At 41.8% G+C, this 22,992-nt stretch overlaps 2 protein-coding genes across 2 annotated transcripts in view; both read right to left on the bottom strand.

Annotated features, from left to right (window-relative positions):
- The window catches only part of LOC138974073 (beta-1,3-glucan-binding protein-like), a 38,802-nt gene extending 21,577 nt beyond the window's left edge, over nt 1-17,225 (bottom strand). Inside the window, exons 1-5 of the mRNA XM_070346777.1 lie at nt 17,120-17,225; nt 15,735-15,905; nt 15,168-15,260; nt 9,969-10,094; nt 7,718-7,839 (exon numbers count right to left, since the gene is read on the bottom strand). Of these exons, the coding sequence (XP_070202878.1) occupies nt 7,718-7,839; nt 9,969-10,094; nt 15,168-15,260; nt 15,735-15,840 (447 nt within the window). The 5' untranslated portion in view covers nt 15,841-15,905; nt 17,120-17,225. The remainder of the gene's footprint in view (nt 1-7,717; nt 7,840-9,968; nt 10,095-15,167; nt 15,261-15,734; nt 15,906-17,119) is intronic.
- Nucleotides 17,226-21,037: 3,812 nt separating this feature from the next.
- LOC138974059 (beta-1,3-glucan-binding protein-like) overlaps nt 21,038-22,992 on the bottom strand; it is a 14,988-nt gene continuing 13,033 nt past the window's right edge. The window contains exon 12 of the mRNA XM_070346772.1: nt 21,038-22,881. Within this exon, the coding sequence (XP_070202873.1) occupies nt 22,678-22,881 (204 nt within the window). The 3' untranslated portion in view covers nt 21,038-22,677. The remainder of the gene's footprint in view (nt 22,882-22,992) is intronic.

The raw sequence follows: 22,992 nt of genomic DNA, 5'->3' as shown, positions 1-22,992 counted from the left end.
TTCCAAAAACATATAAATATGTTATATTCGGATTAAAAACAAGCTCTGAAAATTAAATATATAAAAATTATTATCAAAATTAAATTGTCCAAATCAATTTAAAAACACTTTCATCTTATTCCTTGTCGGTTCCTGATTCCAAAAACATATAGATATGATATGTTTGGATTAAAAACACGCTCAGAAAGTTAAAACAAAGAGAGGTACAGAAAAGCGTGCTATCCTTCTTAGCGCAACTACTACCCCGCCCTTCTTGTCAATTTCACTGCCTTTGCCATGAGCGGTGGACTGACGATGCTACGAGTATACGCTCTTGCTGAAAAATGGCAGCTACTTGACTAAATATTGTATTTTCGCCTTACGCGACTTGTTATATTTAGTCAAGTTTTGACTAAATATTTTAACATCGAGGGGGAATCGAAACGAGGGTCGTGGTGTATGTGCGTGTGTGTGTGTGTGTGTGTGTGTGTGTGTGTGTGTGTGTGTGTGTCTGTGTGTCTGTGTGTGTGTGTGTGTGTAGAGCGATTCAGACTAAACTACTGGACCGATCTTTATGAAATTTGACATGAGAGTTCCTGGGTATGAAATCCCCGAACGTTTTTTTCATTTTTTTGATAAATGTCTTTGATGACGTCATATCCGGCTTTTCGTGAAAGTTGAGGCGGCACTGTCACGCCCTCATTTTTCAACCAAATTGGTTGAAATTTTGGTCAGGTAATCTTCGACGAAGCCCAGGGTTCGGTATTGCATTTCAGCTTGGTGGCTTAAAAATTAATTAATGACTTTGGTCATTAAAAATCTGAAAATTGTAAAAAAAAATAACAATTTATAAAACGATCCAAATTTACGTTTATCTTATTCTCCATTATTTGCTGATTCCAAAAACATATAAATATGTTATATTCGGATTAAAAACAAGCTCTGAAAATTAAATATATAAAAATTATTATCAAATTTATTTTTTCGAAATCAATTTAAAAACACTTTCATCTTATTCCTTGTTGGTTCCTGATTCCAAAAACATATAGATATGATATGTTTGGATTAAAAACACGCTCAGAAAGTTAAAACGAAGAGAGGTACAGAAAAGCGTGCTATCCTTCTCAGCGCAACGAATACCCCGCTCTTCTTGTCAATTCCACGTGCACTGCCTTTGCCACGGGCGGTGGAGTGACGATGCTACGAGTATACGGTCTTGCTGCGTTGCGTTGCGTTCAGTTTCATTCTGTGAGTTCGACAGCTACTTGACTAAATATTGTATTTTCGCCTTACGCGACTTGTTTTCTTTGTCTTTGTTGGAGATGCATAGTTTTGTATGATTGATGTTATTTGATGTCCCCGTGTAATGTTGATATTGTGTACCAAAAAGAAATAAAAACGTGTTAAAAAAAAACAAAAAAAAACAAAACTTCTCGATACAAACAAACCCTAAGCCTGTATCTATAGATAAACCTTCTCGATACAAACAAACCCTGAGCCCGCATAGATAAACCTTCTCGATACAAACAAACCCTGAGCCTGTATCTATAGATAAACCTTCTTGATACAAACAAACCCTGAGCTTGCATGGATAAACCTTCTCGATACAAACAAACCCTGAGCCCCCATAGATAAACCTTCTCGATACAAACAAACCCTGAGCCTGTATCTATAGATAAACTTTCTCGATAAAAACAAACCCGGAGCCTGTATCTATAGATAAACTTTCTTGATACAAACAAATCCTGAGCCTGTATCTATATATAAACCTTCTCGATACAAACAAATCCTGAGCCTGTATCCATAGATAAACTTTCTCGATACAGACAAATCCTGGGCCTGTATCTATAGATAAACTTTCTCGATACAAACAAATCTTGAGCCTGTATCTATAGATAAACTTTCTCGATACAAACAAATCCTGAGCCTGTATCTATAGATAAACTTTCTCGATACAAACAAATCCTGAGCCTGTATCTATAGATAAACTTTCTCGATACAAACAAATCCTGAGCCTGTATCTATAGATAAACTTTCTCGATACAAACAAATCCTGAGCCTGTATCTATAGATAAACTTTCTCGATACAAACAAATCCTGAGCTTGTATCTATAGATAAACCTTCTCGATACAAACAAATCCTGAGCCTGTATCTATAGATACAATTTCTCGATACAAACAAATCCTGAGCCTGTATCTATAGATAATCTTTCTCGATACAAACAAACCCTGAGCCTGTATAGATAAACTTTCTCGATACAAACAAATCCTGAGCCTGTATCTATAGATAAACTTTCTTGATACAAACAAACCCTGAGCCTGTATAGATAAACCTTCTCGATACAAACAAACCCTGAGCCTGTATCTCTAGATAAACTTTCTCGACACAAACAAATCCTGAGCCCGCATAGATAAACCTTCTCGATACAAACAAACCCTGAGCCCGCATAGATAAACCGTCCCGATACAAACAAACCCTGAGCCTGTATCTATAGATAAACTTTCTCGACACAAACAAACCCTGACCCCGCATAGATAAACCTTCTTGATACAAACAAACCCTGAGCCTGTATCTATAGATAAACTTTCTCGACACAAACAAACCCTGAGCCCGCATAGATAAACCTTCTCGATACAAACAAACCCTGAGCCTGCATAGATAAACCTTCTTGATACAAACAAACCCTGAGCCCGCATAGATAAACTTTCTCGATACAAACAAACCCTGAGCCCCCATAGATAAACCTTCTCGATACAAACAAACCCTAAACCTGTATCTATAGATAAACTTTCTCGATACAAACAAACCCTGAGCCCCCATAGATAAACCTTCTCGATACAAACCAATTCTGAGTCTGTATCTATGGATAAACCTTCTCGATACAAACAAACCCTGAGCCCCCATAGATAAACTTTCTCGATACAAACAAACCCTGAGCCTGTATCTATAGATAAACTTTCTCGATACAAACAAATCCTGAGCCTGTATCTATAGATAAACTTTCTCAATACAAACAAACCCTGAGCCCGCATAGATAAACCTTCTCGATACAAACAAACCCTGAGCCTGCATGCATAAACCTTCTCGATACAAATTAACCCATGAGCCTACATAGCTAAATCTTCTCGATACAAACAAACCCTTAGCCTGCATTGATAAACCTTCGTTCGACAAGTTCGTCGTAGATTCCCCGACACCTCGATACAAACAAACTCCAAGCCTGCATAGATAAACTCTCTCGACACAAACAAACCCTAAGCCTGTGTAGATAAACCTTCTTGATACCAATAAACTCTTAAGTCTGCATGGATAAACCTTTGTGCGACATGTACAAGATCGCCGTAGATTCCCCGACTCTTCGATACAAGCAAGCCATAAGCCTGCGTAGATAAACCTTCTCGATACAAACAAACCCTAAGCCTGCGTAGAAAAACCTTCTATATACAGACAAACCCTAAGCCTGCGTAGAAAAACCTCCTATATACAGACAAACCCTAAGCCTGCGTAGATAAACCTTCTCGATACAAACAAACCCTAAGCCTGCGTAGAAAAACCTTCTATATACAGACAAACCCTAAGCCTGCGTAGAAAAACCTTCTATTCATTTCCGTTCCTAGAGTTCCTTCCCCTTTTTGCGTGTTTCCCCTCCATTTTCTTTCAAACCCTGTTCGTTCCGTGTTGCGTCTGCTTTTTGTTGTCTTTTGTGTTCTTTTTCCTGATGAAGCTTCCAGAAGCGAAAATTCGTAATCGTCTTGTGTCGTCTTTGTATTGGTGAGTACAGTAATCCTTTGTTTTTTTAACTTTGTTCATCTTACCACAGTCACTTCGTTGTTTAGACTTCTATATACAGACAAACCCTAAGCCTGCATAGATAAACCTTATATATATACAAACTCTAAGCCTGCATAGATGCACCTCGGTGTGACTGTGGACAAAAAGTTATCGTGGACTGCACACGTTGAAAACCTGGTTACTAAGGCGCAACGTGCGATGTCTGTCATAAAAATGCTTAATAACGAGAAGTGGGCCAGAGGCCAAAAGTTTCTCCTGTCCATTGTTAGGGCGCTGATCCGATCACGCCTGACGTATGGGCAGGAGGCTTTTTACTCCGCCGGCGCAGGGGTCCTGGCCCGCCTCCGTGGGGCTGAGTGCAGGGCGCTCCGCTTAGCGCTCGGGCTCCCCCCCTGGACCAGCACCTCCGCTGTGTACCGGGAGGCGGGCTGGATGAGCCTTGACGACCACCGCCGACTCTGCGCCGCGCGGTATCATGTTCGCGCAGGCTGTGTGGACAACACGGTACAAGATGTACTGAACGATTTCTTCCCCCAATACAACAACCTATCTGTCACCTCTTCACGGGGCCCTCGGGTCATGGCAAGGTGTCAGCCAATCACCAACTATATTAACCCCATACTTGAAAAAGTGAACATGAAGACTGTCCAGTGTACTAAAATACCTGCTCCCCCCTACCCCCCCTGGCTACTTGAGACGCCTGCCCTCTCCTGTGACCTAGGGACGGAGGCGTCCAAGCAGGATAACCCTCTCTTCTTGGCGACTCTCGCCAACGAACTCCTACATAATAAATACTCCCAACACCTGAAAATCTTCACCGATGGCTCAAAACTATTAAATGGCAGGGTTGGCTGCGCCTTCGTCATACCCGAACTAAAGGTATCTAAACAGTACAGGCTTAATGATGACGTATCCATCTTTACAGCTGAATTGTTCGCCATCCTTATGGCCCTAACTTACATAAACGACCTCCCAGTACTAGTTAACCCTCATCAAATCGTTATTTGTACAGATTCTCTTTCATCTATACAAGCCCTCTTATATGGCTCTAAAAACCGCTCTGAGCTATTACATGATATACAGATCATTGCTCACCAGATTATAGCCACTGGCACCCCCGTGGACCTACAGTGGGTCCCCTCGCATGTGGGTCTAGGGGGAAACGAAATGGCCGATGCTGCTGCCAAATCGGCCACCGGGTTGCCGCAGGTCACCACTGACCTCGGCTTCTCACTGGCCGAAGTATATTCCAAGCTCCAGGAAGCAGGGGTGGCCGCCATGGCTAACCCGCCCACAAAGCTTGAAACACCCACGCTCCCCCCATCTTTAACCAGAATCTTCAGGAGGCTCCGCACAGGAGGCACAAAGTTTAAACTCTTTAAACCAAAGTGCCCCTGCGGGGCCCCCATCAGCTATGAACATATTTTTGATTCGTGTAGCGAGAACGCGGCACCGTTCCGCGCCCTACACGAACACGCCCACTTATTTGGACTCTATCCACAGGACTTTTTCACCAAACATAAAATCTTAGGATGGGCACACGCATCTTTAATGTGTCGCCAAGTCTACCACTCCCTCATGGGAGCGTGGGTGTAACCTGTTGTCCACACACGCCTGCGTTTTTTCCTTTTTTTTAAGGGGCAGACGTCTCCTGCCCCCGTCCATCATCCCAAGCCTAACGTTAAAATTAATATTAAAAGTCCTACGGTTTTGAGCCATTAAGGACTTGAGTGTTTGTCCGCTTTCATCCCAAGCCTAACAGAACGGACGGGCCATAAATACAGTGCCGCGTTCAAAAAGGTCCTCAACGGCCCATCCCCCCCATTCCCGCATGTACAGGCTGGTACATGCAACCCTTCTCCCCCTCTCCCCCACTCCGCCCCTATCCCAGATGGACGGGGACCGGTCGAGACCTCGCCCCTTACCCCACCATACCCCAACAATCGCCACTATTCCTCAACTACCGCCACCATATTGTGTACGTCAGCGCCCGCCGCGCGGGGATCGAAGGTCAGTGTCTGTCCCACCCCGCAGACGGGTGGCGGTACACCAGTCACATTGTTTTCTTTTGTTAGTGTGCGCGTCCCGCCGGCGCCCGCCTGCTGGGAGCGAAGGGTCTCCTCACTCCACCTGGCGGGGGGGTGCCGTGCACCGTACACTAACACCCATACCTGTACCTCATCTAACCGGACTTTTAACCAACACGTTTTATACCCTATCTCACTGGATTATATTCTATCACTACCTCTTATTCCTTGCGTAAGGAACATGTTTTATAAACAGGCTCTTAACCTACATAAGCCAACTTAAGACTTCAACATATTGTGATGTCTTAGATCACCACGTATAAGTCTTACCTCTTAGTACACCTAAGCTGTACATTTTAATGAATGGGAATAATCAGTGGAGCGTGTGAGTCCTGTGTGAGTGTCTGTGTCTTTTTTTTTTTTTTTTTTTTTTTACTCGTACCCATCACCTTCACCCTGAACATAGTGTATATAAATCACAAACGGTATTGGACTTTTATCTTTTTAAGAAAAGTGGTCCTAAGTCTTAACCAGTTTTTAACCCACGTGACTTAATAAATTACCGGCCTTTTACTGGTCCATCCCCATCCCCTATATAGAATTAAAAAACTCTCACATTTCTTAACACTATTGTGACTAGCACTGCCACGGCGTTTACGTCCTGCCTGCCCAAGCTTGCCACCAAGAAACTTCCCAAAAATCAGTAACTGTAAAGAAATCTGTCTAGCAAGCTTGAATTAAGTCCAATCACCACCAAATTTTGTGTACTAATTCAAAAATGGATGCCCAGTTCAGTCGTGCTATTTATAAGTTTGTCACGCGATTTGTTTTAGCAAAGGGGGGTGAAAGGGGGGTGAAAGGGGGATAATTTGTGTTTTTTAACGTTTTTGTGTGTGTGTTTTATTTTCTACTGCTTTTTTTAAAAGTTATTTTTTAACAGAAAGTATTATAAATAATGTTATAACCAAACAAGGTGTAAAACCTATGAATTAGCTGAAATATTGTTAACATTGTACACAGAAATAAGGAGACAGTACAAAGAAAAAAACAAGCAAATCACGCATTCACTCACAGCATCCTGACTCAAATGAAACAAAACTGTAGATCTAACACTCACCAAATGATGTCTAGGTAATCCATATTGAATATAAGTCACATTTTCACAACAAAGTACCAACTGTACACCTATGAACAATTCCAAAAGGATTTGAAGGCTCCAGCCATCCATTGTTATCAGTGCTGCCACGCCCCCATAGCTCCTGCACGATTCCGAGATACATGTTCGTCTAGCAGTATCACCGCCAACCACGTGTAGTTTGCCGACTCGTACTAGCAACAACGGGACTGTTTCTTCCTCACTTTCACTGCTTGTATCGCTTTCGTGAGGCGAAAACGATACGTCCGAATCATGCTCTACGGGATCCTCTAGGTCCAACATCCGGAGAATCTCTTCCCGAGACAAGGCTCGCCTTTGATTCATTTTTTTTCCTCAAAAACGCACACAAATCAGGCGGATTTGCAAATGGCAGAAGGGGACGCCAAGTGTATCAAGGGAAACAACTCAATTTATTTGCAAGCTTCAAAAACCGGGAAGCAATCACGAGTCGTGTACCCTCTATGGCTGGTACTGAAAAATGCGCTTCCCGTCCATGGGCGTGTCAGCGCTGGTACTGATTTATCAGTGTCCCGTCGCGAAAGTGTAAACATATAACTTTTACTAAATATTTATAGAGTACCAACAACCCCGTCACCTCCATTCTCTTGGTTAGGTGTCCCCCCCCCCCCCAAGACCCTCCCCCTCCTCCACTGCCTACTAGCACATCTACAGAGCTACTCCCTAATGGACACCTGTTCGTGGGACTGAAGCACCATCCATCGATAGATGCACCTTCGTGCGACAAGGTCAAGTGGTACTGACCATGCCTCCAAACATGGACACCTCGTAGTTCCACTTGCTGGCGTCCAGACCGCCACCGTTGAAGTCATCGCGGAACATGACGGCACCACGCAGACGTCTGGGGCCGCGGGTAGGCTCGGGAGCTATTCGAATTAGAAACAACACGTTCTATCAGAGACATGAGAAATTATATCATCGTTGCATGGTATCATGATCTTATATAAAGCATGTCTGTGTTAAGCGAGGAATCACAAAAGTGTGTGTGTCTACTTTCAGAAATTATTCACGAGTCCTGAGGAAGCCCTTGACTTTTTGAAACCCTGTCTTGGAATCCCTCTTGACTTTTCTAAGGTGAAGTCCTTCGTGCTAAGGCTAAATAAAACTGATCTGCCGTGGAAGTCATTGAGCGCCGTGCAGATGTCTACGGCTAATGAGTCGTTCGTTTAGGTTTAAATATCGTTGATTTTTTCTGTCTGACAGAATTGACGATTTCGTGAGCTATGCATGACACGCTATCTGCCGCTGGAGTCCCAGTTGAATTTCATCGGGAATCGGGAAAAGTCTCAGGAAAAGGGGAGGGGGGGAGGGGGTGGTGTGATTTGGCAGCTTAGAGTTGAAGCCAGAATGTGCAATAAAACCCTCCTCACCCTTTACTTCCGATATACACACAATGCAACACGACCACCACCAGCAATAAAAGAAAACCCACAAAGAAACAATAGCCTCAAACACAGACACAGTGACAAACAGACAAGAAAAGACAGACAGACAGACAAACAAAAAAAAAGAACACCCCCCCCCCTCACACACAAACAAGCAAACTCAGCCACGATCCCCCCCCCCCCCCCCTACACCTTACTCTACCCCACTCTCGATACACTAACACATGAACAACACAGTCTAAACAAGTCAGATGAGAGAGAGAGAGAAAGCGAGAGCGAGAGAGAGAGAGAGAGAGAGAGACACACACACACACACACACACACACACACACACACACACACGTACACACACACACACACACACAAATACACGCACATAGACAGAGACAGACATAGAAAGACAGAAGCGGAGAGACTCGGAGGGAGACACAGACAAAGACATACATACAGACAGAGAGAGAAAGAGAGAAACAAAAATGTAACTGATCTCTTGAGAACGGTTGAGGCCTTGCAAGGTTTTGACGGCAACAATAATTATTGTAGTTCTCTAAGACTTTATTTGTGTTTGATTTGTGATATGTTCGGAAGACATATTTATCAATTGATAAACAAAATAAAACATAATACAAAACGACACAACATTGTTAAAATCATTATTGGCCAACGTTGAACGTTTATGAAGGCCTCAATCTTCCCGCGCCGTAGACCAGATTAATAGGTGCTTGATTTTGGTATTTTGATTTACATAACATTAAACCTTTCTTGGGGTTCATGGTCATGGCAACAGCCATAATAATATTATATCATGTATAATATTACATTTCAGCATATGTGAATTACATGTCATCATACCAAACTGTCATACATTTTTATTCCCACATTATTCTGATTGATCACAACCAGACCTACTATCAGTGGACACATCCAAATGCAAGCGCCTGTTCTTGACAACTTGCCACTGATCTAAAAATATAGATCAGTGCAACTTGCTGGGTCCTTTGCCACAGACACTGTTTGGCCTGTAGGTAAAATGTACAATGTATTTTCTGTATTGTGCACAAAAGCTTTATTTTAAATATTTTTTTTTAACATAACAATGTTAATGTCACTTGTATGTTTGAAAGACCATGGTCACATTTGTAAAACAAATGTTAAATTAGAAAATAAATAACATTTTGGTTCATGATTTTTCCTATACCTGTGCTGAAAATAAGAAATAAAATGTTGGTATATAAGTCACTCAGATGCAGTGTAGTATGAATGGTTTGAGTTTGTTGCGGTTGACCCTGCACATTTAGACCTTCGTTTTTGTTGAACAATTTTGCCTTCACCCCTCCCATAGGGCGACGTATTTCACAACTTCCTATGTTACACAAACTCAGTGATGACCAATTTTGCCTTCACCCCTCCCATAGGGTGACGGATTTCACAACTTTCTACTGATGAACAATGTTGCCTTCACCCCTCCCAAAGGGTGACGGACGTCACAACTTCCTGTGTACACAAACTGATGACGTATTTCACAACAAAATGGCGCTGCCCATGGTCACCCTCGAAACTAACCGTATAAATGGGGGCCTCCTGGCCCCCATAATAATAATAATACAGACCATAGACCCAGCTGGCCACAGGAGCATGTAGTTTGCCAACTGTTCCCCAGGCCACAGCGTTGTACTGGATGGAGTCACCGGGCTGAAGGTCAATCTTTTTGTCCGTCAGGTGCCAGTACCCATCACCTGGAGAAAAAAATGTAGAAGACTACAGGTTACTCGGAGAGCTTTGAGCACACATTAGTCGGATTTTTCGTGTGCTCTTGATAGACCTGTCGCGTATCCCCGTTCCACTTCTTGTTTGCTTGCTTGCATTAGTTTTAACGTAGTTTTGATAGTCGACGTCAGTCTCAGTTTCACGTTTTGATTAATCATTCTCTCTGTCTCTGTTTCTGTCTGTCTGTCTGTCTGTCTGCCTCTGTCTGTGTGTGTGTGTGTCTCTCTCTCTCTCTATAGGTGACGTGGCTGTCGAGCAAGTGGGCTACATTTTCTGCTCTGACGTTTGTCGCTCAAAATTACATTTCCTCCTTGCAAAATGGAAGTAACTAGACCACCAGCTGCTGTATGAGCATCACTAAAAGCCCTGCTTGCCGAAGACGAGCTGTCTTCATGGAAGATTGCATCGGAAGGGAAGTCAACCGTGGTCATACTTCGGCCGACAACACCACAGCAAACCAACAATGGCGGTCACACTATTGTGTTTAAAAAGAAACCTCCGTGTCAAATAAGAAGAGACGGACGGAGGGCAGAGCAGCGTGCAGCACACAGAGAAGAAAGCTATCAGACGAAAAAGAAACAGGCAAGTTCTGATGTGAATGTGTATGTTCTGTCAAGTGCGAAGACCAATTCAGTTCCAATAATTTTAACTACTGAGAGTGGTAGGCCTGATGTTATGGGGAAACCTTGACACAAACTCGGCCACTGTTGCGCAGCACGACAAATGGCTGTAGCCTGCACGTGAAATACGTGGGGTGCTCTACCCGAGCAGTGTGTCACTGGATGGCAGTGAATGTGGGTCAGTGTGTGTGTGTGTGTGTGTGTATTCATTTTTACATTTAGTCAAGTTTTGACTAAATGTTTTAACGTAGAGGGGGGAATCGAGACGAGGGTCGTGGTGTATGTGCGTCTGTGTGTGTGTGTGTGTGTCTGTCTGTGTGTGTGTGTGTGTGTGTGTGTGTGTGTGTGTGTGTGTGTGTGTGTTGAGCGATTCAGACTAAACTACTGGACCGATCTTTATGAAATTTGACATGACAGTTCCTGGGTATGATATCCTCAGACGTTTTTTTTCATTATTTTGATAAATGTCTTTGATGACGTCATATCCGGCTTTTCGTGAAAGTTGAGGCGGCACTGTCACGCCCTCATTTTTCAACCAAACTGGTTGAAATTTTGGTCGGGTAATGTTCGACGAAGCCCGGACTTCGGTATTGCATTTCAGCGTGGTGGCTTTAAAATTAATTAATGACTTTGGTCATTAAAAATCTGAAAATTGTAAAAAAAAAAAATGTTTTATAAAACGATCCAAATTTACGTTTATCTTATTTTCCATCATTTGTTGATTCCAAAAACATATAAATATGTTATATTCGGATTAAAAACAAGCTCTGAAAATTAAATATATAAAAATTATTATCAAAATTAAATTTTCCAAATCAATTTAAAAACACTTTCATCTTATTCCTTGTCGGTTCCTGATTCCAAAAACATATAGATATGATATGTTTGGATTAAAAACACGCTCAGAAAGTTAAAACGAAGAGAGGTACAGAAAAGCGTGCTATCCTTCCCAGCGCAACTACTACCCCGCTCTTCTTGTCAATTTCACTGACTATGCCGTGAGCGGTGGACGACGAGTATACGGTCTTGCTGCGTTGCATTGAGTTCAGTTTCATTCTGTGAGTTCGACAGCTACTTGACTAAATGTTGTATTTTCGCCTTACGCGACTTGTTAATTTGGTATTGGTTGATATTGTCTTACTTATTTCCTCTTTGACCTGTGTGTGTGTGTGTGTGTGTGTGTGTGTGTGTGTGTGTGTGTGTGTGTGTGTGTGTGTGTGTTTGTATGTGTGTGTGTATGTGTGCACGGTGTGTCTGTGTGTGTGTATGTATGTGTGTGTGTGTGTGTGTGTGTGTGTGTGTGTGTGTGTATTCCCTTTTGTATTTGTTTTATGTCATTTTGTATTGTTTTTACTTTTTTCTTCTTTGACCAGTTTTTTTTTTATCGATTTTATTTTACTTCACTGATTGATAAATATAATAATTGTGGCTTCTAGTTTTTCTCTCTCGTTTCCATGTTCGACATTTTAAAAGTTAAGCTGCATGGTAAAAGAAACAACTCTTGCTGGTTTTCCGTCCTAATTTTCGTCTTCTAATGATCCTCTCCCTCTAACTATTTCAAGCGCATTTCGTTTGAACACTTCAACTTTGAAAGAGGGATAAAACAGACAATTAATAATACAAATGTGAAGATTGTCGATAAATTATGAATGTTTCAATCTCTTCTCAAACTACTGAGAGCGAAAATGTAATTCTTCGTGACATTCGTAGGAACGTTTGAGGGCAACCATACGAACATGTAACAAGTCGCGTAAGGCGAAAATACAATATTTAGTCAAGTAGCTGCCATTTTTCAGCAAGACCGTATACTCGTAGCATCGTCAGTCCACCGCTCATGGCAAAGGCAGTGAAATTGACAAGAAGAGCGGGGTAGTAGTTGCGCTAAGAAGGATAGCACGCTTTTCTGTACCTCTCTTTGTTTTAACTTTCTGAGCGTGTTTTTAATCCAAACATATCATATCTATATGTTTTTGGAATCAGGAACCGACAAGGAATAAGATGAAAGTGTTTTTAAATTGATTTCGACAATTTAATTTTGATAATAATTTTTATATATTTAATTTTCAGAGCTTGTTTTTAATCCGAATATAACATATTTATATGTTTTTGGAATCAGCAAATGATGGAGAATAAGATAAACGTAAATTTGGATCGTTTTATAAATTTTTATTTTTTTTTACAATTTTCAGATTTTTAATGACCAAAGTCATTAATTAATTTTTAAGCCACCAAGCTGAAATGCAATACCGAACCCCGGGCTTCGTCGAAGATTACTTGACCAAAATTTCAACCAATTTGGTTGAAAAATGAGGGCGTGACAGTGCCGCCTCAACTTTCACGAAAAGCCGGATATGACGTCATCAAAGACATTTATCAAAAAAATGAAAAAAACGTATGGGGATTTCATACCCAGGAACTCTCATGTCAAATTTCATAAAGATCGGTCCAGTAGTTTAGTCTGAATCGCTCTACACACACACACACACAGACACACACACACACAGACACACACACACACGCACATACACCACGACCCTCGTTTCGATTCCCCCTCGATGTTAAAATATTTAGTCAAAACTTGACTAAATATAAAAAGGACAGAGTTCTGCTTTATCTTGGTGTCAATCTGTTCACAGAATGGAGATAACGTTCTTGGCCGTCTAGAGTACTGTATACGGCAAGACACAGAACTACGAATTTAGAACACAGTTTACACAGATCTACGAATGAGAACATATTGTATTTGTGTAGTCGGACACAGAACAACGCATGATGCACGGTATGTGTGTGTAATAACACAGTATATATGTGTAGTGAGACACAGAACAACAAATGAGATCCCAGTATATTTGTGTAGTAAGTCCAAGTCAAGGGCTGGAACTATGCCACAGTGTAACACTGGCAGGTTCTGGAAATCTCTTCTTAGCAGCTCGAAAGTCTATTAGATTAACATCGGTGACTGAAGTTGACCAAAGACGAGTTAGCTCTTAATTCAGTACCTGAACAATCTTTTGCCCCCGTCGCCCCCTTTTCTCCTGTGGCTAGCGGTGGACTAAAAATGGATTTGGTTTGGAGATTTGGTACCGTAGTCCTTCGCCTGAATCTTTGCAACAAAAGAGTTGTCAACAGACCTACAAACAAGAGAGAGGGAGGGAGAGAGAGAGAGAGAGAGAGAGAGAGAGAGAGAGAGAGAGACAGAGATAGTGAGAGAGCTCTAGAGAGAGACAGAGAAAGAGAGAGAGATGAGAGAGAGAGAGAGAGATGAGAGAGAGAGAGAGAAAGTGAAGGGAGGAGCGAGAGGGGGGGGGGGGGGGGGGGGGCAGGAAGAGAAAGAAAAAGAGAGATTACTTGTGCGCTCTTTCACTCTCTCATTTTCTTAGTCGGACTAACTGATAAGCAAACAGAGACAGACATCTTTTTTTTCTTTTTTTCTTTCTTTTTCTGTGATAGATCTTTTCCTTCCCTGACAGTCGTGTTTTCCCTTCGGTCCCTGAGGTTGATTTTCTCCCTTCATCCTGTATCACGCCTTGTCCTACGTTTGTCTGTACTCCAATCTACTCTGTACAATGTTCTCCTTCAGCCATGACTCCACCCCCGTGCCACCCCTTCCTTTTCCCTGCACAACCACTGTCCAATCTTTCTGCAAAACATGGACTAGCACCGGAGCCCTAGAGGTCTGACAACCTCTGTGCAACTATTCAGACAGTCCTCGAACGCGTTTCCCAAACCCGGTTGCTGCAACCTTTCAGGACTTGTGCACAAACAGTCCCTCCTCATCACAGTACTTATTGAGTTAGACACTCAGCTACCGTGCCTAAAGGCGCAGAAAAGTCAGAGAAAGGGGGCATAATGCCGCGTGAGGTTCTATTTGCGTATCCCTTTGTATTTGCCTGGCCTTACGGATATTCTACGGGTACTCTGCAGAAATAAGGAAACGGGCGTGTTTGAAGAAAGGGAAAAACAAGCTTCAAGTGGGAATATACAATGCCTTTTATTTGGAAGTCTCTTCTTATGTTTTCCGTCCATTACTACACGCCACCTTCTTAATGTTTGTGTTCTTTGGTCCTTTGCAATCAACTTAGCGTAATATGGATTGGTGTTTGTGTGTGTGTAATATTGACAGGTTAACTCATCAATGAATGCGAACTGTTATGCTTTAAGGTCAAGGCTACACGACCGGACTAAACTGCTTTTCTTGAAAGTGCATTATTCAGCAATTTCACTAACTTCTGAATCAAAACGTCTTTAGAAGTAAACCCTTTCAAAGATTCGGTCATTTTTATTATGCATGTGTTTCTTTTTATTTTCCTAAGCTAGCCCTCCACTGCTAACAATCCGTTCTGTCTTACTTAGTTTAACGAAGTCGTGTATTGCGTTTGTGTTTTTTCAGTTTTTGTTGTTTTACCAACATGGCCAGCTTACCTCCCTTGTTGGCGGTGCCCATCTTGGGGATGACATTCTTGGCCTGAGATCCCAGCTGGTAGTTGAAGTTCACCTCCTTCAGACCAGGGAAATCTGAAAAAACACGGCTGCCTGTACTTCACACTCTTAGACAACAGTCAGCCATGCACGATGAATATCTTTTGTTTTCGTCACAAACGCAGTTTCTTTCATACAAGAATTTGTTACATCACATATTTCAGAGCACCTTTTAATCGCTTTTGTCACCTTCACACATCTTGCCATACACGAAAGAAGTCTTGCGTTCTAACTGTTTTAGTCATAAAGAAAATTCACGCACGCACGCACGCACATACACACACACGCACGTATTTATATACAAGTATACACACACACGTACACACACACACACACACACACACTCACGAACGCACACACACACACACACACACACACACACACACACACACACACACACACCACCACCACCTCCTTCACCACCGCCTTCCCACCACTTTCTCCATCCAACCACCACAACCGCCACCCTTGCCCCGCCCACTCCCCCCATAAAAAAGAAGAGATCCTTACGCTGCATCTTAAAGTGCAGAGCCCCATCCTGGTAGTGCACGAAGACTTCGGGGAGATGGGCGGACAGACTGCCCACCACACACAGTGCGATGACCAAGGACAACATGTTTGCTGCTGCCGGGGGACACTGTAACCTTCTTGATGATGGTTCCTGTCCCACAGGTTCAGTGCCTAATAGAGATAGCAATGGTTATTCTGTAGCAGTGTCTTGACCTCTTGCTGACCACAGCTTTTATACTCCAGCAAGATCTGGACAAATTAAAACCAGCACAATGCCGGCTGGCTCGGGCTGGAATCGTTATACATTTTGTAACTTAAATCGTTATGCAAGGTAGTAGGTTCATTGTAGGACAGTTTTGCATAATGTAAGACTGGGGGTTTGGGCGTTTGTCGTGCACTGAAAGAGAGAAAACTGAACTGAACTTTATTTAGCAAGGATTAAAACAAACAAACAAACAAACACAGAAACAAACATGGTCGCAAGCAAGTAAACAAGCTAGACAACAATAGAACGACAAACGTGAAAGGTTAAGACAGTAATGTTAGAGAAGGCAAATCAGAATTCAAGAAGTACTACTCAAGCGAATAACGATGATAATTTGTTTGTTTGTTTGTTTGTTTGCTTAACGCCCAGCCGACCACGAAGGGCCATATCAGGGCGGTGCTGCTTTGACATATAACGTGCGCCACACACAAGCACAGGCTTTATGTCTCACCCAGTCACATTATTCTGACACCGGACCAACCAGTCCTAGCACTAACCACATAATGCCAGACGCCAGGCGGAGCAGCCACTAGATTGCCAATTTTAAAGTCTTAGGTATGACCCGGCCGGGGTTCGAACCCACGACCTCCCGATCACAGGGCGGACGCCTTACCACTAGGCCAACCGTGCCGGTAACGATGATAATGATCATGACTGATGATGATAATGATTCAGTAATGATGACGATGACAATTATGATGATGTTGATGATTATGACCCCCCCCCCCCCCCCCAAAGAAAAAAAAAGGAGAACGGCGAGGACATGTACGCATCAAACGTTATACATCAGAGACGTGTTCAAGCAAGTGGCAATGAAGTTTAAATGCACACGATCAAAAGAACAATACTGTAAATTTAGGATGTGAAGTGAACAAAATATTTCACTACAGCATGCATATGGGAACAACTTCGAACAACATTTTTTTCAAATTATCAAGATATGAAGTAGTTGTTTACAAGATACTTAGCAATCTTTTATGGAATTGAAGTGCTTCAGATATATTTTTGAGAGAGAGAGAGAGAGAGAGAGAGAGAGAGAGAGAGAGAGAGAGAGAGAGAGAGAGAGAGAGAGAGCGAGAGCGAGAGAGAGATTAAAGGTTTGGTACCGAAGACTATTTACCTGCTTCAAACCCTGAACTTTCCGCAATTCGTGTACAAGTGGTTGTTACACGAGCTCGCTCTGCAAAGAAGGTCTGTAGATTATCCTGACACTAAAAGCAGAACGCGCGTGTGGTTGAATATATACCTAACTATTTGGGTTTTGGCGGGAGTGAGGGAGGAGGGATTTGAGAGAGGGGTGACACTGTTTGTGATGCGAATTAATTTCACTGGTTATGTATTTCTGATTTTGTGGGTGTGGCTACTAACATAAACGAAAAACGATATAAAGGAAAAAATCTGTTACTTCGTCTGCAGAGTTAAAGGTACATTCTTTCTCGTGTAGACCATCATGTCCAACAACACTGATGCTTTAAGGCTTGTGCGTGTGATAAGAGCATCTTTCAACTTAAACACGTGTCGAAACTCAACTGCCTGACCGTGGGCTGTGCAGAGCGGGATTCAGTCTTTCTTATTCGTTAATTTCATGACACCTATCTGAATTCAAAACAATTATTTCAGCACAAAATTCCCGTCAGCACAGAATGCAGTCACGCTACTGATTGTTGGTATGTATCCAAGTGAAAGCCTGAACAGATCTGTGGAGATGAACATGAGCGTGTACGCGGGAAGGATGGTACCTTTAAAGAAAAACAGCGATGAAAGCAAGAAATGAAACAAAAGAGAGAGAAACGTGGAAACTACGGGTGTTCGAATCGTCAGTTCTTTTTGCCAAAGCGCTGATACACGATAGTCTTATTGGACAGGTATACCATGCCAACATAAGGGAAGTTAAGTAATGCTTTAAAAGGAACACTCCTCTAATCACGCTTTTACTTGAGATAAGTAAAATTAAAAATATTTTTAAAATTTAAAAAATTTAAATGTCACATTCCAAAAATCAACACCCTCACTGCTGTGGTGAGTTGAATTTATTTAATGAATTAATTTCTTAAAAAGCCACTGGTTGCATTCACAAAATAAATTCATTAAACAAATTCCCACTGCGCACATGGAGCAGCTAGATTGATTGTTGGTACCGATTATACTTTAAGAAGAGGACCAAACGAGTACAAATCACTCTTTTATCTTGATTCAAGGTATAGGTCAAACTAGCGCGTGTTCCGCCCTCTTGGCCTCGCTCTCAAAGGTAGGACGACTGTGTGACCTTGCCATGTAGCATTGTCCTTCCATGATTGTGTCAAAGATAAGCTGTACATGTACTACAATTCCAACGAGAGCAGGTATTCTTAGGTCTAAATTTTTAAAAATTCTTAGAGTATCCAGAACAACCCATTGCGAAAAACACGTATTTAAACTGAAAAATATGCACCATCAATCTAACATGTATAAGGAAGCATGCACTTGTGTTTGTGCCTGTCCGTCTACGTTGTAATTTAGTAATGGCAACAGGTGAGAATACCATATATCGTATCTACTGTTCACACCGCAGAGGCTGTTCAGATGTGCACCTTATTTATCGGGTTTTATTTGTTTCTTTTTTATCGGATGTTCAATGATAGAGCATTAAGATAAGGCTACTGCTTCCATGTACTTAGCCTACCGCATTAAAAACCTGAGCTCAAAGTTTTCATCCATAGTTATGAAAAGAACACATATTTCAACGGATTCATATTCAAGAAATTGCATAATACATTCTGGAACCTGAAGGGAGCAGCAATATCGTAATTCTTTTATTAGCTGTTCAGAAATGTTAACAAGTGTCGATGACATGAAATGTGTCATCTTCTGATGAAGGTTCTAGGCATATTCACCGTGCAAGCAGGAATGTGATTAACGCTTAAAACAGTTGCACGCCTTTTTCTTTGCAGCTGTTTCTGAAATCGCTTCAGCTGTTTCTTCCTGGCACGCAAATTCTCTCAATCAAGGGAGACAGTTCTTGCTATATTGAACCCATGTGAAAAATAATCAAAGACAACGGAAATTGTACAAAACTTCTGGGACACTCATTTATTTTCACGGTTTTTTTTTTTATTTCAAGTTGTACACTCAGTGTACTAGAGTTTTATGTTCGGAAATCAACCAAGGAGATAACTTTTATTCTGACAAAGTGTTCTTTGGATTTGTTTTCCTATTCCTTGTCTTTGTATTTGGCCCAGGACAGAGGACTCTGGAGAGCTGTTGTTGGCGGCCCATACCCTGACAGGAGTGACAGGCATTGAGTGAGTGAGTGTCTTTGTATTTCCCCTTCGATTATTTCAGAAAACGTCTTGTTATGCCTAAGCAAAGTCAGATGCAGATTACTAGTGCTCTATTCAACGTTATGAATCTAGGTTTAAATTTGGCATGGAATAATAGTATCATATAAGAAAAGAAGCTTAGACTGAGACCACTGTGGGTTGATACACAGTCATTTCTTGCGAATCAATTCTGAGTCAAGACGTTAAAGGCCAAAGAGTCATAGTCGGGGATTTCATGAACATGCTGTGCTCTAGGGTACTGGACACATGGAAATATATCTTGAAGGGAATAAACCAGCCGCAAATCTAAATTGCTGTAATTCTGAAGAGCGCTTTTTGCATGAAATGAATCAGTTTCGATATCACACACGTTTTCATAGATAACAAGATTCCTGCATAAATGGAACAAGGGATTGCAGGTGAGGAGAACTAGAACAACATAACAATACAAATGTACTCACCAGAAAATAACAGCAACATTAACAATTCAAACACGGACCGGTTTCGACTGTCGGTTTCGCTCTTAATTTTACTTTTTTTGTTTTTGTGCCTGAAGAAGACCCTTAGGTCGAAACGTCGCTGTTATTTGTTCCGTGTTCGTCATTTGAACGTGAGTACATTGCTTTTTGGTCTCTTTACTTTATTGGTTTTTCGCTGTTGAAGACGAAAGTCCAAACCGGTATGTGTTCGTATAAGTTGCCTATGTTGCTATTTTCCTGGTGAGTACTATTTTTTTTTATTGTTAATTTGTTAATATTCCCTGAAATAAAGAACGAATCTCCAAGTTGTTTTTCTGTAATTAGCAAAAGGTTGGTTGGGAATACAATAATTTGTTAATCGTAAAACCTTGCTCACCAGCTCTTGTTCACAATATAAGGGAATAGGCGGCCTAAGTGGAAGTGTGAAGAATTTCGAAATAGATTCTTCTATTCTATTGCATTAGCATAATTATATGCACCAGAAATCACAAAATCTTTTGCTTTTTAACTTTAGAGACTGTCTGACATTTCTGTGAGTTTCGGGGAGACAAGGTCTCTACAAATACCGACACCTTTTGGATGATTATTATCGAAAGAAATGAAACAAGAGGCGAAGCCATCAAGGCTCACGTAAGAAATCGACAAACAGTAACACACACACACAAACACACACACACACACACACACACACACACACACACACACACACACACACACACACACACACACACACACACACACAGAGAGAGAGAAAGAGCATAGGTGAAACTGTGCAAGAAAGCGAGACACTAGATCTAGATCTGTCTGTCTGCATGTAGCCTACTTACAGGGACACGACTGCCAACTATTCTCGGCCCGCTCAAAATAATAATGACCGAGACTTTCAGTACTTCCTTCGCGTGACGTCTAACCCTCTTACGTCATAATGTGACGTCAATGTAATGTGACGTCTTCAAATGTTAGAGTTTCTACCACAGACATACACACGCACGCACGCACATACGCACATACGCACGCACGCACGCACGCACAGACAGACAAAGTTAGCATCGCATAGGCTACACTTACGTGAGCCAAACCCAGAACAAGAACAAATACAAGAATCTGAACAAAAAACGGAACAACAACAACAACAAAACAACAACAACAACAACAACAACAACAAAACAACAACAACAACAACAACAACAACAACAACAACAACAACCGTGATAACAGTAACAACAATAACAGAAAACTGAAAAGGCCAAATCAAGCGAATAAGCAGAATACTCAGTTTTAATCAGGTCTCTCTCTGACATCAGCCCGTGTGGAGGACGCAGACGGATGAAGATGATAGCAAAAAGCAAAATCAACACACCAAACTTCAGCATGCATATTATTTTTTTTAATCACAAAAGAAAATATATAAACAAAATCAAACAGCAATTCTGAATAAAATGTAGATTCAAAAAACAAGAATGGTAAATAATTGGAACGTTAAATGCGTGACGAAACAAAACCTTGTGGTTGTCTTGATTTATTTATTATGCCTCGATGTTTGTGCAATTTAGTGACATATTGCCCGATCACGAAAGGTTTTAAACTTGTGTGTGTTTGTTTTGTTTGTTCGTTCATGGGCTGAAACTCCCACGGCTTTTACGTGTATGATCGTTTTTACCCCGCCATTTAGGCAGCCATACGCCGCTATCGGAGGAAGCATGCTGGGTATTTTCGTGTTTCTATAACCCACCGAACTCTGACATGGATTACAGGATCTTTTTCGTTGCGCACTTGGTCTTGTGCTTGCGTGTACACACGGGGGGTGTTCGGACACCGAGGAAAGTCTGCACACAAAGTTGACTCTGAGAAATAAATATCTCGCCGAACGTGGGGACGAACTCACGCTGACAGCGGCCAACTGGATACAAATCCAGCGCGCTGCCGACTGAGCTACATCCCCGCCCGCACTTGTGTGTGTGTCTTCCGTGCACTTATTGTTACTGTAATAAGATTCACTCTGGCCCAGATAATTATTGGCGCTCTGAGTCTTCTTCGTCTTCTTCTTTTTTCTTCATGCTTACTTTTGTTCTCTTGTTGTCCCATTTCAAAAATGTTTTTATCAACTTCTGTATTACCATCCCCATCCCATTTGTGTTTATTTTTGTATCTTGCTTTTATTTTTTTTATTTTTTATAGTTCTCTGAAATGAGTATTTTGATTGAGTCCACCATTATGGTTACCACTGTTATGTTTTCACTAGGATTGCTTAAAATAAGCACTATGCTTGAGTGAGAGATCCTGAATGGCATATAGTGTTTTTGTCATAATACAAATTGAATAAAGTTTTGTTTAAACAAAACAAAAACTTACTATCGCATGCAGGTATGTCGACTCAATGACAAACAATTAGTGTACAGATAATTAACTAAGCTTAGAAAGCATTACTGTGTTCAGTCTCTGGCGAGAATAATGGTCCAAGCTCACTTGTCCACTTTAAATACCTTTTGTTATTTTACTGTTTTGTTTTGTCATAAATTATACGTTCCAATAACTTACCATTTGTTTCTAATTCTGAAACGTTAGCAGTCTATCAGTATTTTGATTTCTAAATCAAATGTAAACAAAGAAGAGACCAAACAGCAATGTACTCACGTTAAAATGACGAACACGGAACGAATAACAGCGACGTTTCGAACAAAGAATTTAAAAAAAAAGGTAAACCAAAAATCAAACCGTCCTGAGGGAACATGCACGCCTCACCATATTTACATCTCGAAAACTATAGCGATGCCAGCTGGTTTCGTGACAACGATGGTAGCAGGGCAGCCACCCTTCCCCTCTGCATATATCTAAATAAAAACGACGGCGATGACGGCTTGTTCATTGTCAAGATCGGTGAACGCAGCAGGACGTGTCCTCTAGAGGTGACGCATCTCGATGTAGTCGATCTCCATGGCAGTATTGTCGCCGCTCCACGTTTTCTCCCAGTCGCTGCGACGCGCCCAGTAGTCGGCTGCGGCTGAGGGGGAGTCGTTCTTCCAGGGCTTCTCCACGCCGTAGTCGAAGTCGTCTGGGAAGAACCCGACGGTCCCTCCTACAGCCACGTTGAGGATCAGGAAAAACTGCAACAACATCGCCATCCTTACTATATATAGTAATAATTATGGACGGTTATCAGCTTCGACGTCGTCGTCTGATTTGTCCGCGAAATCGTCGTCGTAATCATCATCATC

Source organism: Littorina saxatilis, linkage group LG1, assembly GCF_037325665.1.
Source record: "Littorina saxatilis isolate snail1 linkage group LG1, US_GU_Lsax_2.0, whole genome shotgun sequence".
Taxonomy (NCBI): domain Eukaryota; kingdom Metazoa; phylum Mollusca; class Gastropoda; order Littorinimorpha; family Littorinidae; genus Littorina; species Littorina saxatilis.
This window is presented reverse-complemented; position numbering and strand designations above follow the sequence as displayed.